The sequence below is a fragment of the Etheostoma spectabile genome, chromosome 22 (genome assembly GCF_008692095.1).
Source record: "Etheostoma spectabile isolate EspeVRDwgs_2016 chromosome 22, UIUC_Espe_1.0, whole genome shotgun sequence".
Lineage (NCBI taxonomy): Eukaryota > Metazoa > Chordata > Actinopteri > Perciformes > Percidae > Etheostoma > Etheostoma spectabile.
In genome coordinates, this window is record NC_045754.1 from 12,364,796 (window position 1) to 12,380,196 (window position 15,401).

The following is a 15,401-nucleotide window of genomic DNA, read 5'->3' on the forward strand; positions in this document are numbered from 1 at the left end:
CACACACACACACACACACACACACACACACACACACAACATAATCTAAAATGTGGTGATGTTAAAGGTAATAAATGTTCTATATCCATGAATTGTATTTATTGATTGATTATTATGTTTCTTGCTATGTCTGGTTATTGGTTTGGTTATGAATGTAATACAAGGTTTATGTTTTTAATTTGGTTTTCGTGACAGTGTATTAAAAAGCATTTGCCTTTAAACATAACAAAATAAAAAAACTACTGAAACAGCTTCAAAATGTAGTTGTACCAGAGACGGTTTTTATAAACCTTTATTATACTGTGTCTATGGAAGGATATAAACCGGTAGAACATGAATATATTAAAAGGGCATAATTTGCCCTGAATATAGCCTCACAGGCTGTGTTTCCTCTCAGGTTTCCTACAAATCGCGTTAATAATACATCCATGACAATTCCCCATGGATGTAATAGCAAATCCTGTCTCGTTTAATCCCAACCATGGCCCAGCTAAATCTAACCTTAATTTTTCAAATTTGGCGTTAACACATATTGTATTATAACATAAACACGGGGTTATCAAAATGAATATGGTTGTTTTAACATGTATGTTGTAACGTAACCATAGAGGCATTATATTTAATGTAACCAGCTAAAGAAAGCTCACCTCTTGCTTGACTGGCACAGTATCCTGAAAGACCAAAACTCAGGGTATCAATATCCTTCTAACAATTTGCAGAAGTGCTTATGCGCATGCGGGGGTCAGGGTTGACAGTCTCCACACAGTCGTGGAAGGAGTTCGGCGGCTAAGCTAACTGCAACCACCGCAACTAGCTAGCTACATGTGGAGGGTAAAACGGGAAGCATCCCCGACCCTAACTCTGTCAAAATCCCTCTTTTTTACCCAAAACAACTCTAAAGTTCAGCCTCGTCGAATATAAGGGATATTATCTGTTAACAATGAAAGGGTGAGTGTAAGCTTCTAAGTCACGAATAAGTAGCTTAGCACGAGTAAAGTTTTTCATGTCTGTTTTTTTCTACGAGGGGAGGAGACGGCTAGGCTAGCTAGCTTGCTAAGCTACTTTAAGTTATATGTAGGACAAAAATTACCATCGACAGCTCCGTTACCGAAACAGTTCCGTCACGGATATTCCAGTTAACTTAAGCCACTTGTCGGTTCAATTAGGTCGCTAACAAGCTGAGCTAACTAGCTAGCTAGCTGCTAACTGGGAAGCTGAGTCAGTAAATCCGCTTCAACAGGCAGACCTAGATTTCAAGTAACGTGTATGTTCGCAATGAAGTCGACAATGCGCTCAACTGAGCTTAAGCTGCAGTAAGGTAGCCAAGTCAGTTAAGAAATTGACTAGACAAGTTACTGGCACACTGAGCCTATGTTGGTCAACCCCGTGATAACGTTACACCCGACATCCACTTCAGAGTCTGTTCCAGTGATGTCAAAGTGATGCTTGACGTAGAAACATCTTTTTGTCTACGGTGTGGTTTCTCAGATGACGTCAAGCGATTAACGCTCAACTGTGTTCAAATGTTCAGATAGGATTTCAGAGACTGTTTGAAGTTTAGGCGGATGCTGCTGGTACTGTATCTTGATAAACAAAGCACGTGACCAGCAGCTGTCTTTTGGATGGGTACTATCCTATAAATACCACGGTGAACCACTCAACTAGCTATAAGAGCTGAAGAGATGTTTGGATTACTTACTAAATCACTGTAACACATATTCCCAAGTATTCTTGACTCTTGAGTTTAGCAGGTACCATATCAATTTCTTAGTAAATATAAGGCAAGAATATCAAAATTATTGGCTAGGTATTTATGTTTTTTGAAACAGTGGATTGTGTCTGGCAAGGACATACGATGTGTGACATCCCATTGTGCTGTGTGACATTTGTATGTCATTGTGGCACAGCTTCCACCACATCTTGATTGGGCCGTGGGGATTAATTTTACCTAGAGGCTGCAGCTTCAAAAATAATAAAATGAACAATCCTCCAGCCAATCATCTGCAGCTCAGTAATGTTCAGCAGTCGTATAAATTACTTACGTTTCTGTTGATTAACTTAAATAATAAGTAACTGCATTCAAGTGGTTGTTTTGGAAAAAAAGATGTCAAACACTCAGCAGTCTCAAAGTTACCAATTGCATTTCAGTCAAATTATCCTGAATATAACAGTGTACCCTCTGTCAGCTATTTGACCGTTTTGCTCTTGTTCCAGTAGCCGGATCGAGCTGGGGGATGTTACGCCCCACAACATTAAGCAGCTGAAACGCTTGAACCAGGTCATCTTCCCTGTCAGCTACAACGACAAGTTTTACAAAGATGTACTGGAAGTTGGAGAGCTTGCAAAGCTAGGTAAGAAACCTCACTCATGTGACTTAGTCCCTAATAACTTCAAAACATTTTTTTTTAAGCATGCAGCAAATGCATCTCTCGTGACAGCAAAAGATTAGGAAGAGAAATCACTTGCAGGATTCAGTCCTTGGTCAGTGTTATGTAAGGGATTTAATAACCTCATGGAGGAAAAGCATTTATAAACAGCTTGGTTTTCATACATGAAGTAGATAAAATACACCAATACACAGCCAATTATAGACCTAGTCAATTTACATTGTTATGAAAACCTTTACAGTTCCCCCATCTAGCAATAATTACTCCTTAAGTTAGAAGAAAGTAAGGATTTCCTGTTTGTTGGTGCTGTTTCAGTCTTACCACTTTGTCTTGCAGCATACTTCAATGACATTGCAGTGGGTGCTGTGTGCTGTAGAGTGGACCACTCTCAGAACCAGAAGAGACTGTACATCATGACACTTGGCTGTCTAGCACCCTATCGTAGACTTGGAATTGGTAAGGACTTCTGCATCTCTAAAAGACACTGCAGTGCACCTTGTTATCTTGTTTGTTTTTCCAACTTGGCCTTTGTCTTTTTCTCCAGGTACAAAGATGCTGAATCATGTGCTAAACATCTGTGAGAAGGACGGCACTTTTGACAACATTTACCTGTAAGTGTCCAATTGCAGAAGGTGTATGAGGAGATATGATTACAACTTTGTCTGATTCTACAAACACATATTAACAGTATAAATTAGTTAGATAATTTTACTTAAACTGGTCGAGTCTTTTGCCATAGTGTAAACACATCAATTCATTCCATTGTTACCTTTTGAGCAATTCTTCAAACTGTTCTACCCCTAACTAAATTTCTTCTTTCCCTCTCCCCAGTCATGTGCAGATCAGTAACGAGTCAGCCATTCACTTTTACCAGAAGTTTGGCTTTGAGATCATTGAAACAAAAAAGAATTACTACAAGAGGATAGAGCCCGCAGATGCCCATGTGTTGCAGAAGAGTCTGCGCAGCCCATGCGCACTGCCCACCGGAGAGCTTCAGAAGGCAGAGTAGAGGCACAGCGATTGGAAAAAGCACATATGTGCCCGCCTCTACAGAAACAGAACTGTGACAAATGCCCCAGGGTCGACACATTAAACACTTTCTTCAAAGGACGCTAAAAAGAGAAAACAAATTTAAAGTACAAAAAAAGCTGCATTTATTTTGCAAAGGAGTCCCCTTTGATTTTTGCATATTTTACTGCTCCCCTCTCCTCATACAGATAATTGAAAATGACTAAAAGCTCAGTATCCAAAAGTGCTCCGATTGACAAAGTTGCCAACTTCAGAAAGTTTAAGAATTAGGGGAGGGTGTGGTGATTGCAAATTATATTGTTTGTGTTTGAGTTGTTTTTATGCGGTTATAAGGCTAATGGGGACGTATCTATACTGTTGAGCAAAAGAAAACAGTTGGTTTAAAGCTGTAAAAGTGTTTGAAAGACCATCATTGACACATGTAAGTACCAGCTGGTCAGCTTGGAATGATGCTTTGAGTTGTTAAATGGAAAGGTCACAACTCTATTCCCTCACCACCGAACCCTGGGATTTATGAAATAATAAGTCTGACCAGCTTGTTCATATGTCATGTCCAGAGAGGAAAAGCAGAAATGTATCCCTCGGTTCTGATGTTAAGAAAGCTGAACTGTTCTGAGGTGGTGGGAAAACGAGGTCATCACTCATATTTTCTGAATAACTTTATTTTCCAGCCTGTTAATTTAACTACCCGTCAACTTTTTTTTTTTTACATTAAAATGGCAAATGGTTCAGAGGTTCTCCTGGGTTTACTACTAAGAGTGAAAACAAAGAATGAAAGTAGTAACAAAATATTGAATGCGTTTCTGAGAAAGGTGCACTACATCTTGTGGGATGTTTGAATAACAAAAGATTGGCTGTTTGGGATTGGTTATGGGCATTATTTTCAGTAGTAAAATGAAGGTGTGGGCGGATGTGTGTGTCTAAACACATGGAAGTGTTTTGAGACATCTTACCTTAAAACACCTTACAGAATTTGTCTTTTCTAACTACCTGCCTCAGCTTCTGTCAAACACTATTAGGTTTGGAAGCTCAGCTAAAGTTTTGGTAAGGTCTCTTAAACTGTGTTTTACCCAGAGGAATCTCTGTCCCCTCTGCATGCAAGGAGAGTTGTGTCCTCTCTACTGTAGTATAAGCATGTTTTTTCCTTTCTTTGAAGAATTTTATCTTTTCTGGAGCTCTATATTGTAAGACTTTTTAACGTCTAAATAAAGGATTACTATTTGCAGTAAATGTGTTGCAAATTTTATTATTCTGTTTTATTATCATTGGTGAATTGTTAGCTGAATGCATAGAATTATAATTGAAATTCATTTAAAATTGCATAGAAAAATGGACAGCATACATGTCTAAGTGCATTCGTCCCTGGATGCCCTTTTATACTTCGTGATTGGCTGAAACCTCCCACATCTGGAATACTATTGGCTGTCAGCTCCACCAGAGCCCTCCCCTTTCTGCACAAGCTAGGTGTATCTGGATTGTTTTGAGTAATGAGTTGAGTTTAATGCTCTGCTAGCCAACAGTTAGCCTCTAATCTCAAATAATTTACAGCGACAGACAGTCCCCAAAAATGCCGAGGCTAGAGGTTTGTGGAAACTACCATCCATTAGAAGCCTTTTATCACCAGGAACGCGAAGAAATCTGACATTAATTTGCTTAATAATTATGTCCGTAACGGTAAAGTAAGCTAGCTATTAGCCAGCTAGCTAGCAGAAAGCTAGCCCAATAGGTAATTGTTCAGGTTGCTTACGTTAGTTTTTTTGTTGGTTAAGTGACGGGATAATAATCTGAAAATCATTTGATGCCAACAACGTAAACCAGGACTCACAGCTGCAAGTGCAATTCGATAAACATGTTGTAGTTATGCTGTAATATGCATGTAGCTAAATGAGTTCTTGGTTAGCTGCGAAGCTAGGTTAGCATCTAGTTGTAGAAGCTCAGTCTATTTTAGCAATGTCTTTTGATTTGAAATCTAAGTTGAAATCTAATTTGATTTGTTTCTCTCTTTGGTGTTATACAGTTGTCGTGTCATTATACTTATCTAAAAAGTCCAACTGGATGTTTTATGTGTTCATTTCAGGATGGGCACGGAAGGGATTTAAGGTCCAGCTGTTAATTTGTTGACTGGTACCTTATAACTGTAAGGACATAATGCCAGAGATGACTGAATCTCAGACACCCGGTCGTAAACCCAAGTAAGGATGTTTGAGATATCTGCTCTTTATAATTGTTACCAAATTATCAGTAGAGGCACAATAAGTACATATTTGTAATGTATTTGTATTTTGCAGAAAGAAGAAAAACAAAGAATCCCACAATGCAGGTGAAATAATATATACTGATATACTTCTTGTCAAACCTTGGTGCTTAATAGTGAACATATAATTATTGTGGAGGGTTCCTTTATTTGGTGGTAACTATAAATGTAACTGAACATTAAAGTTTAGTCTCTTCTCTATAGTTGAGAGACACAGAAAAGAGAAGATTAATGCTGGAATTAACCGCATTGGTAATCTTCTGCCCTGTTCCCAGGCACTAAAACAGGTAAGAGACAAGCTGGCATTATTGTGTTGTCTTTTCAATAACAAGTTATGGTCAAATTAGTGTTTGAACAGGCCAGTTAACTGTTGTTGTGTTTTAATATTAAACCTTTATCCACTTATCTATAGAGTAAGATCATGATCTTGGACCAGGCTGTTCGCTACATCACTGAACTGAAGAAACAAAATGATACATTGCTTCTTGAAGGAGGTGATAAAGTCCAGGGTAAAATTTAAAAATAAGTACACCTCATAAATGTGTTTTGCAGTAGTGCACACCTTGATTTTCTTATAGTTGAAAATATCAAAGTGTGACTATACATTTTGTGCACTTGGAATTGTACAGTAAGACTAAGAACACTTGTCTGATTATATATGTGTGCTTGGTCTCTGTGCAGCGGAAGAGATTCGTCGGCTGCGTCGTCAGATGGAGGAGCATAGGAGGGAGAGTGCTCACTACATCGAGCTCCTCAAAGCCCATGATATCAACATTCTAGAAGACCCCACAGTTCACTGGAAGGGCAAACAGCATTGCGCCAAAGTGGCAAAGGTGACCCCCACTCACCAACTCCCAAAGGGGATCATCGTTTATTCCAATGGCAATGTGATGTGCCCAGCAGGGAAGGAGAGTAGCCCAGAAAAACAACCTTGTGAAACATTAATTCATCAGCCTCCTAAAGTCACTGCTAGGTTGAGGGTTAATGGAGCACTGCTGCAAGTTAATACTTCCTCATCCACCCCTGCACTTCTCCCTGGGTCGACTGCCACACCCATCCAGTCCACACCAGGCCTGAGAATGATAGAGCAGTGTGTAGTTGAAACACCGACAGCAGCCAACAGTCTGCCACCCTCTGTGTCTTACATCACCCTTCAGATCCCTGCAGCTACCACAGCTCTGTCCCAACAAGCGCAGCCTGCCACCCCAGCCCCAACCTTTACCATAGCAGCCACCTCAGCCTCGCAGCTCTCCACTGAAAGCCCTGCTCAGCCCATGTCCAATCTCACCACACTCACCCAGGCTATAGCCACATCCAAAGCAGCAGCATCAGAGGTTTGCTCTTGGGTTACACAGGACGCTGCTATTAGGACTGTAAGTTACACTGCTGTCCCCAACAGCCAAGCCCTTCTTAGGGCTGGGGCTGCAGGCAGCACACAGACTACCTGGACAACACTGCAGATGGCAGGGAACACAGTGCAGCCAGTTTGTCAGAGTCTCCCCACACCAGAGGTCATCAATACCACCCAGGCTGTCCAGCAGGTAACTCTGTGCCCAATGGGCAACAAACCCTCTGTTCAGCCCATTCAAATACAAATGCAACCACACGTGCCTGTACAGCAAGCACCCATTACAGCCCACATTCAAGCGCAGCCCTTTCAGAGAGCCCCCCAGCTACGGCCAGCCATTCTGAACCAGGCTCAGCCTCAGCCTGTTCTAGCCCCCCAACCACACTGTGCTGTTCTCTCCCATTCAGCCATAGTACCCCAACCAGGTGTGGTGGCCCACCCTGCAGTCGTGCCATCGCAACCCCAGCCTGCTGTACTTCAACCAGCATCATTGGTTTCCCATCCACCGACAGCCATCATATCTCAGCCTCAGCCCATTTCTCAGCCAGCCCTGGTGCCCCAGCCACAGGCCACTGTGCTGCCCCTCCTTCAGACCATGCAGGTGCTGCAGGTCAACACAACTGGTGGGACAGTCTCGGGTGTAACAGCACCACAGAACACCAACAACCCAAGTGTGGTCATCCTGCAGCAGGCCAGTTCTTGCCCAACCCAGTCAGTTGTGAGAGAGGAAATAACCAACCAGACACAGTGTCAGCATATTGTAATCATCCAGGCACCCAATCAAGTTGCACCTGCCCCTCAGAATCCTCAGGTTGGCATGGTGCCTGCTGCTGTGCCCACTGCAGTACCTGTTGTTTCTACTCAAATACCAACAGCCAGCACTTCAACACCTGCTACTTCCATACAGAGTGTTGGGGGAAAGCAGCTGGTGCACATTCTACCACGCCCTGTTCAGCCTCATATGAACCATCCCCTTCAGGTCACTCAGGCCTCCTCTTCCCCACCTGTTCCTCCAAGCCCACAGACTATCACTGTGAACGGCCAGGTGTTTGCCTTGCAGCCCATGAAGACCTCTGATAAATCCAGCTCCCAGGCTGGCCAGAGTACACTCCAGCTTGTCCAGCCCACCACCACTGAAGAACCAACTACTAATGTGGCCCTCAACAGTTTAGGTGCACTCAGCAGTCTCAATCAGAGCATCTCTCAGGGCCTTCCACTTACCATTTCTAGCCAGAACAATGGTCAGACTCCAGCTGCTTCATCATCAGTAGTCCAGCATAAGCAACCTCCTGCTCCAGCATCTGTCTCTGGCACCACACTTGCTCTACCTGCCCGGCAGCTACAGGTCCCTTGTTTGAACCCAGTCAAATCAGGGCTGATGGTTAATGCCTCTATACCACCAGGAAAGAGGCCTCGCACAACTTTAAATACAAAGAGGGCAACAGCTAAAAGGACTAAACCCGCCAAGAAAAAAGAGCTTAGTCAGGCACCACCTGCTGTTGCTATTTCAGCCAAGCCAGTAGTTGCTGCAGGAGAGATGGTTCAACTTTCAGTATGTCAAGTTTTACAGTCTTCTACTGTAAAGGTCACAGACATTCCCCCCACTTGTACCACAGCTGTCACAACTACAGATTGTAGTGAAGCTGTAGGGAATGTCACCCCTACTCAAAATACTCAGATGATGACTGTATGTAGTTCATCTAGTGAGTCACCTGTATTTAGTCAGTCCCATACACAGACCAAAAGCTCTGTCAATGCAAATCAGACTAATGTTGTAGTCAGTCATACTAACAGTAGTGGTATGGCAATTTCAGTTCCAACTGTCAATGCCACATCGGTCAAGCCAACAGTTAGTGCAGCTGTGGCCATTGAGAGTAAACCAGCTGTAGTTTCTGGCAACAACTCAACTATAACCAAACTCCCAGTTCCAGAGGTTAAACAGCCAACCACCCGTGCCGGAACTAGCACAACACAGAGTAAGTCAGCTGCTTCTGCCACCACTGCTGTTTCGAAACAGAGCAAATCTGTGGTCAGCTCTGCAGGTGCCACTGAGACTCTGTACACCTCCACCACTGTTTCTACTGCATGTCTGACACCAGTCTGCACCAGCAGTATCCCAGAAATTGCACCAGTATCTTTACATCAGGGGACACAACTAACTTCAGTATGTCGTCCCCAAGTATCTAATACCCAAGATCCTTTTACCTGTAATAAACCTCAGTCTCAGCCCACCACGTCCCCCTTGGTGTACACAACTGTAGCACTCCCATCACCTGCGGCAACTTTTTCTGCATCACACAGCTCTATCACAGCCCCTACAACAAGTTCAGAGTTTAGGAAAAGGGTCACAACCAGCAGAGCTTCAACACAGCAGACTGATGGAAATATGCCCAACCTCTCCCCCTGCCATCCCGCTGAAGTCAAACCAGCCCATCCCCCTAGAAGAGACAGGGAAGCTCAGGAAGAGAGACACTCCACAGATAAAGACGGATTAGTGGCAGTGACTTCTGGCACTCCTTATAGAAAGGATTCTGCCCTATCACAACAGGTGTACACTAACCTTGACGATCAAACTGTAGAGCATCCTATGACATCCAGCAGACAGACAGATTCTCCCATGTCTTCAGGGGCAGGTGGAGGCAGAGGGTTCTCTGTGGCATCCATGCTTCCCCAGGGCCACAATATTAGTGCGTCATCTGGATCGTTTGGAACATATACATTCACCTCCGAGCAGGCAGAAATGCTGGCCTTGGCCATGCTAGAACAGGACAGTCCAGGAAGGCGGAGTGGAAGCTGCACTGTTAACACTGCTTCCGCAAACCCCACTGCAGCAGCGTGGGAGCCCCCCAAAACCCCAGCAGTGTCTAGCAGTAAAGAAAGAGGTGCAACTGGACAGCAGGCAAAAGTGACTAAACCCATGGACACAGTAACAGTTAAACCCACTGTGCAGGTATCTGTCAGAGGACATGCTGGGGAGGTGCCCAATGGAAGCAGACATCCACAAAACATGTCATACTCCCAATCTTTGACCCAGGTCCAGTCTCAGACCTCATCCCAGAGTGGCACTGTGGCTAGCCTTAGCGTCAACAACCTGATCAGGCCCAGCTCCAGTCAACAACCCTACCCTGGCTCTCCCAGTCTTGTTGGCCCACAGGGCTCAGTTCCCTCACCTGTAGGGACCTCAGCCCACATATCCCAACCCCCAAACAATGCCCTCTCACCCTGCTCAGGTGCAGCCCAACTGAATGAGTACACCCCCTTAAAGACTGCGTTAATGAGGGCTCAGGCTGGAGTTGGTGTAGGTGAGCGACAAGTGAAGATCATCTCCAAGCGGCAGGCCCAGGAGGAGGTGATGCTAAACACTGGAAAACGGTCCAAGCCTTGCCCTCCATCAGCTACCACTGTTAGCCATATGGACGTGAAAGCACCAGACCACAGCCAGATGATGGTGGGACACCTGCCCCCCACTTCCTCAGCTGTCATGACAAGGATTAATTCAGAAAGTGGAGGCCCCCTCTTCTCCACAAACTCTTTCATGAGCCCGATAGTTCGGCCCACGGATGGCCACTGCCCTTCTCAGGGACCTCCTGAGCAGAACCAGCCAGGTGTGCTTCATCTGCCCCAGGGTCATTCACAGCATGCTGCAACCCAGTCTGGCCAGCACCTGGGAGGAAACCTTTACATGAAACAGCAGCAGCAAGAGCAACAGAGACACCATCTGTATCATTTGCAACACCACCTGACACAGCCTGACCCTGCACAGCGCCACTCACTACACCAGAGGGCGCTTCAGCAGCAGCAGGAGCAGCAGCATGTGCAGAAGAAGCGGGGGCTTGTCAGAGGCAGTCAAGCTGGTTCATCTGCTGGCCTGCAACAGAAGCAGCACCACTTGGAGAAGTCTGGAGTTCAGCAGCAGCAGCAGCACTCACATCAACAACAACAGACACAGCATCAACAGCACACACAGCAGCATCAACAACAGTCGCACCAACAATCACAACAGCATCAACAGCCAACACAACACCAACAGTCTCATCCCCAACAGCACCAACAGCAAACACATCAACAGCAGCCACAGGCGCAGCATCAACAACACCAACAGCAGTTACAGCAGCAGCAGCAAAGCTCTCACTCCAGACACCAGCAGCATCTACAGCAGCAGATCCAGCAGCAGCACTTTAGACACCAGGAGAAGAGCTGTGAAGCCCAAGCCGCAGGATCCAGGGCCCACCACAGCAGCCACCTGGCCCAGCAGGAGCACCTCAAGGTACATAATATGACAGTGTCGGCTTTAAAAAGATTGGATTTGAAGTACAGTGTCACTTGTGGTACCTAGGTTGATTTTGTCTCTATATATTTTTTATTTAACCGGCCTTTTCAGTGATACTATTTGACGAACAATTAGTTGTGGAACCAACTTATCAACAAATTTCTCAATTGATTTTTATTTACCGCTTAAACTAAATTGAAAATTGGCTCTTCACAACCTTATTGCAATTTTTGTGTATGTAGCAAATACGAAATACTAGGAACTTGTAAGGGACAATTTTTAATTACTTTAGGTATTAATTATGATTACATGATTTAAGAACACTAACACTAATAGTCACTACCTCAGGTGTGAGATATCAGTCAGTGCAGTCAAATGGGTAAACAAAGTAAAAACTTTTATGGGCGTCCAGATAGCTCAGTTGAGGTTCAGGTAGAGCGGGCGCCCATAAATAGAGGTTTACTCCTCGGCTCAGCGGCCCGGGTTTGACTCTGACCTGCAGCCCTTTGCTGCATGTCATTCCCCTCTCTCCCCTTTCATGTCTTCAGCTGTCCTGTCCAAATAAAGGCCGAAAATGCCCCAAAACTATCATCTTTTAAAAAAGTTAAACTGTTATGCTGGTGTTTTTTGGTACTGGTTGGTAAATTACAAAGACGTAGTAACAAACCACTGCAGCAGACCACAGTTACACTGCCACAGCAAAAAGAATCCTAAAAACTAAATGCTTGCCCGGGAGCTTTTTTCTGTCCTCGGCCTTGCAGTGAAAACGCAGCCCTGCCCCCAAAGTTAAAGTTAAGACAGAGGAATGAAAATTCAAGATTGTAAGTAATTTAGAGTGAAAAGCAATTATTGTAATGTCTTGCCAGTTGTAAAAAAAAAAATTATAATTATTGTTTATCTATAAATGTCTGGGAACTGTTAGGAAAAAATGTTGATGAAAATTGATTATATTGATTAATAAGATTTAAAATTAGTAAAGCTCTTGTTTGAAACGTTTTGACTTTTTCCCTCTTCCTCAGCCTGGTCAAGACCATAACGCTATGCAGAGGATGATGAGCACTCGGACTCTGGAGCAGCAGCTCATCCCTTCTCCCAGCAATCCCGTGTCCCGTTCGTCTGACTTGGCCTGTGCTCCATCTCGGCAGGAACGTCACCGCGTTTCCAGCTACTCGGCAGAGGCACTCATCGGTAAAAGTTCCACCAGTGGTGAACAGCAGCAGCGCATGGGTCTCCACCTTCAGCCTGGCCGCGGTGTCACACAGGAGCAGCCAGACCTCCGCGGCTACCTGGACACATCACGAGGGAAGGCCAACATTGCACACAACCCACAGAACCGCCTGCCCTCTGACCATCCGGGATCTGCTGATGTTCAGCGGGTCTCAGAATGTCCGCCATTCAAAGTCATGGGAGGAGGAGCACATCAACTCGGTGGTTTTGATGTTCAGGTGTCTCGTGGGAGTGACATGACCCCTAAGTCAGTACCGTCCACCCAAAGGGGCCCTCAGGGGCAGCAGCAGGGTGGATTCAGGATGGGTGTTGGCCCTCCAGCAGATGGCAGGAACCGCTACAGTGCAGCTCATCCCGGCTCACAGGGAGTACAGGTTAGCCTCCCACGGGAGCAAGAAGTTTGTCACCAGGGTTTCATGCAAAGCCTCCTTTCCCCCCACCTTCCTGAGCAGAGCAACCACCAGCGATCAATGCAGTGCTGTCCCCCAGTCAGCATGGAGTACAGCTGTGTGCCTGGAAGCTCTTCAGGAGACATACAGGCCAAGGCCTCCAGCCCCAGTGTGCCCCAGACGCAGAAGGCCCCAGCTATGCGGATTGGAGAGGGCAACAAGGGCCATATTTCTCAGGTCAGCAGTAATATGCATGGAGGCCCAGGTGTGCGCACAGGTCTCCCCCACCCTCCAACCCCACACAGCAGCTCTGAGCCAGGGCGCTCCTCTGCCCCCTCAAGACCACCCGCTGCTGTTAGCCAGCACTCCCGCCACATCGCCCGAGATACTCAGCCCACCAAGCTGAGACCTGGTGACCGGCCTCGGTCAGGCACTCTGAGACAAAGCAATCCCTTTGAGCCTGAGGGCCACCTGCCTCTGCCCTCGGGAGGAGGGGTGCTACTGGGCAGACCACAGTCTGGAGGAGAGGCACGACGCAGCACTATTGTTCGCTTTATGGCAGATAGTGCTCAGGTTCCTGGTGACAACAACTTGATTCCTGACCAACACCTAACACAAAACTTTGGTTTCCCCTTTATTCCAGAGGGAGGGATGAATCCTCCTCCAATCAATGCTAACTCCACATTCATCCCTCCAGTTAGCCAGCCCAACACGTCCCGTACACCGTCCCTTCTGCCTGTGGAGCCCCAGAACACTTTACCCTCCTTTTACCCTTCCTATTCTCCAGCTGCTCACCCCAGCCTTCCCAGCGATGTCACCCTCCAGTACTTTCCCAACCAAATGTTTACCAGCCCTAGTGCCGACAAGGGCAGCGCTCCTCCACTCAATAACCGCTTTGGCTCCATCCTCTCACCACCTCGCCCTGTGGGTTTTGGCCAGGCCAGCTTCCCTTTGCTTCCAGATATGCCCCCTATGCCCATTGCTAACTCATCTGGAATCACCCCTCACATATCCAACTTCAGCCTCACCTCCCTGTTCCCCGAGATTGCCACAGGCATGCCCACTGATGGTTCGGCCATGCCAATGTCTCCCCTGCTGTCTCTTTCAAACACCTCGGCTGCCGACTCTGGCAAGCAGCCCAATCGTCCTGCCCACAACATCAGCCACATTCTAGGCCATGACGGCAGCTCAGCTGTGTAAGGAGAGGTCTTGCTGCATTTTGATGAACGGGTGTTCTGAAGTGAAGAGTTTAATTTTCAATTTCAAATATGTTGTTCACTAAAATGTTCAAGTTCAGAAAGTGGTGGGGAAGCACCTGAAGAAACGACACCTTGCCTGTCTGATTGTTTACATGTCCGCACAGTTTCAATTTCAAATGTATTTATGTATGATGTCTATGGAAAAGGATTGGGGCCACATGTGAAAAATGGATTTGAGTTCTGACTTTAAAGTCAGAATTCTCAGAAAAAGTCAAGTCTCAAAATTCTGCCGATTTTTTTCACATGTGGCCCTAATCCTCTTCCATAGATGTCAACGTTATAATTTGTAATATTTCAAAAATCTTTTGAATTTAACGTGACTAGGAAATGTGGTTCTTTTTATAGCTCTTTCTTTGTTGGTTAAACCGACTGTTTTGTGGTAAAACAAAACAAAATCAAATTTAGGTTTGGAACCTTAATTTAATGTTTTCTTTGTCATTAAGAAACCTTCTGCACAGTTACTTACCAATGTAATTTACTAACTTATATCAGGTTGTACTGTACAGACTTTTTCCAAAAGCTATTTTGTAAATACCAGTGTTTCATATCAGAATTGTTAATTATGTATTTGTATATACAAAATTGATTAATAAAGTTTATAAGGTGACATTTGTATTTGCTGCTGACAAAAGAATTGTTTCTTGCACCACTAGATGGCACGTGAGCTCAGTTACTAACTTGTTTTTTTTTTTGTGGCTCCTGGGGGTTGTTGTAAAATCTACCAGTGTGAGAAACAATGAAAATTAGTGGTAGTAGTGGTGACTTTATTTCAACAACAGTGGATTTAAAACTAAATTGCCACATCTGTAGAAGGAAATTACACAGCAAATCATTTGTTTTCACTGTAAAACATTGCAAAGCATATAAGAAAGCATTTGAATCAGTGTGCAGACTGTGGTTACCACATAAATGTCCCCAGATTGAAAAGATGCACCAAACACTTGTCAATTTCATACGCTTTTATTTACATGGAATAGTGCTCCAGCATGTGCAGCCACAGAATGGCTACACTAGTGAGGGGGTTGTAGATTCAGGATCTCCTTCATTTTAATTGCAGATGTCTCTGGCAAAGACTAATACTTATGCACCAACCTGTGAGGGAGGAATAATACTGACACACCTGTCACAGAGCACTCACCTGGCAGTCATTTAGTAACCAGCAAATGAGTAAACACAGAAGTGGTTGCAGTATAAAGTTCAGCTTATCAATGACTGAGTTTAAGATATTTTTCCAGAAT

The 15,401-nt window shown here is 44.8% G+C and overlaps 3 protein-coding genes across 6 annotated transcripts in view; 2 read left to right on the forward strand and 1 right to left on the reverse strand.

The window, feature by feature from the left end:
* The first annotated feature begins 701 nt into the window (after positions 1 to 701).
* On the forward strand, positions 702 to 4,646 carry naa50 (N-alpha-acetyltransferase 50, NatE catalytic subunit). Of its 2 annotated transcripts, none has more exons than XM_032504507.1 (5): positions 702 to 948; positions 2,215 to 2,351; positions 2,724 to 2,843; positions 2,932 to 2,998; positions 3,219 to 4,646. In XM_032504507.1, the coding sequence occupies exons 1-5, from the start codon at positions 941 to 943 to the stop codon at positions 3,394 to 3,396; spliced, it is 510 nt and encodes a 169-aa protein (XP_032360398.1). In that variant the 5' UTR covers positions 702 to 940; the 3' UTR covers positions 3,397 to 4,646. The 2 variants fall into 2 exon arrangements, with proteins under 2 accessions (XP_032360398.1, XP_032360399.1); XM_032504508.1 differs by having other exon boundaries at positions 708 to 948; positions 2,218 to 2,351.
* A 235-nt stretch (positions 4,647 to 4,881) lies between these two features.
* On the forward strand, positions 4,882 to 14,325 carry usf3 (upstream transcription factor family member 3). Of its 3 annotated transcripts, none has more exons than XM_032504404.1 (7): positions 4,882 to 4,998; positions 5,494 to 5,608; positions 5,705 to 5,736; positions 5,875 to 5,957; positions 6,083 to 6,179; positions 6,352 to 11,285; positions 12,308 to 14,325. In XM_032504404.1, the coding sequence occupies exons 2-7, from the start codon at positions 5,565 to 5,567 to the stop codon at positions 14,102 to 14,104; spliced, it is 6,987 nt and encodes a 2,328-aa protein (XP_032360295.1). In that variant the 5' UTR covers positions 4,882 to 4,998; positions 5,494 to 5,564; the 3' UTR covers positions 14,105 to 14,325. The 3 variants fall into 3 exon arrangements, with proteins under 3 accessions (XP_032360295.1, XP_032360297.1, XP_032360296.1); XM_032504406.1 differs by having other exon boundaries at positions 6,083 to 6,164; XM_032504405.1 differs by having other exon boundaries at positions 4,891 to 4,998; positions 5,463 to 5,608.
* Positions 14,326 to 15,107: 782 nt separating this feature from the next.
* Positions 15,108 to 15,401, reverse strand: part of boc (BOC cell adhesion associated, oncogene regulated) — a 24,865-nt gene continuing 24,571 nt past the window's right edge. The window contains exon 18 of the mRNA XM_032504440.1: positions 15,108 to 15,401. This exon is cut by the window's right edge and continues 774 nt beyond it. The gene's annotated coding sequence lies outside the window, so the exon portion shown is untranslated.

Excerpts from the sequence above, each read along its gene's own strand:
- naa50 (XM_032504507.1), top strand. Across the intron at positions 2,352-2,723 it reads TGGAGAGCTTGCAAAGCTAG|CATACTTCAATGACATTGCA; the intron begins GTAAGAAACCTC and ends TTTGTCTTGCAG. Across the intron at positions 2,999-3,218 it reads ACTTTTGACAACATTTACCT|TCATGTGCAGATCAGTAACG; the intron begins GTAAGTGTCCAA and ends CCCTCTCCCCAG.
- usf3 (XM_032504404.1), top strand. The coding sequence starts at position 5,565 with ATGCCAGAGATGACTGAATCTCAGACACCCGGTCGTAAACCCAA. Across the intron at positions 6,180-6,351 it reads AGGAGGTGATAAAGTCCAGG|CGGAAGAGATTCGTCGGCTG; the intron begins GTAAAATTTAAA and ends GTCTCTGTGCAG. Across the intron at positions 11,286-12,307 it reads CCCAGCAGGAGCACCTCAAG|CCTGGTCAAGACCATAACGC; the intron begins GTACATAATATG and ends CCTCTTCCTCAG.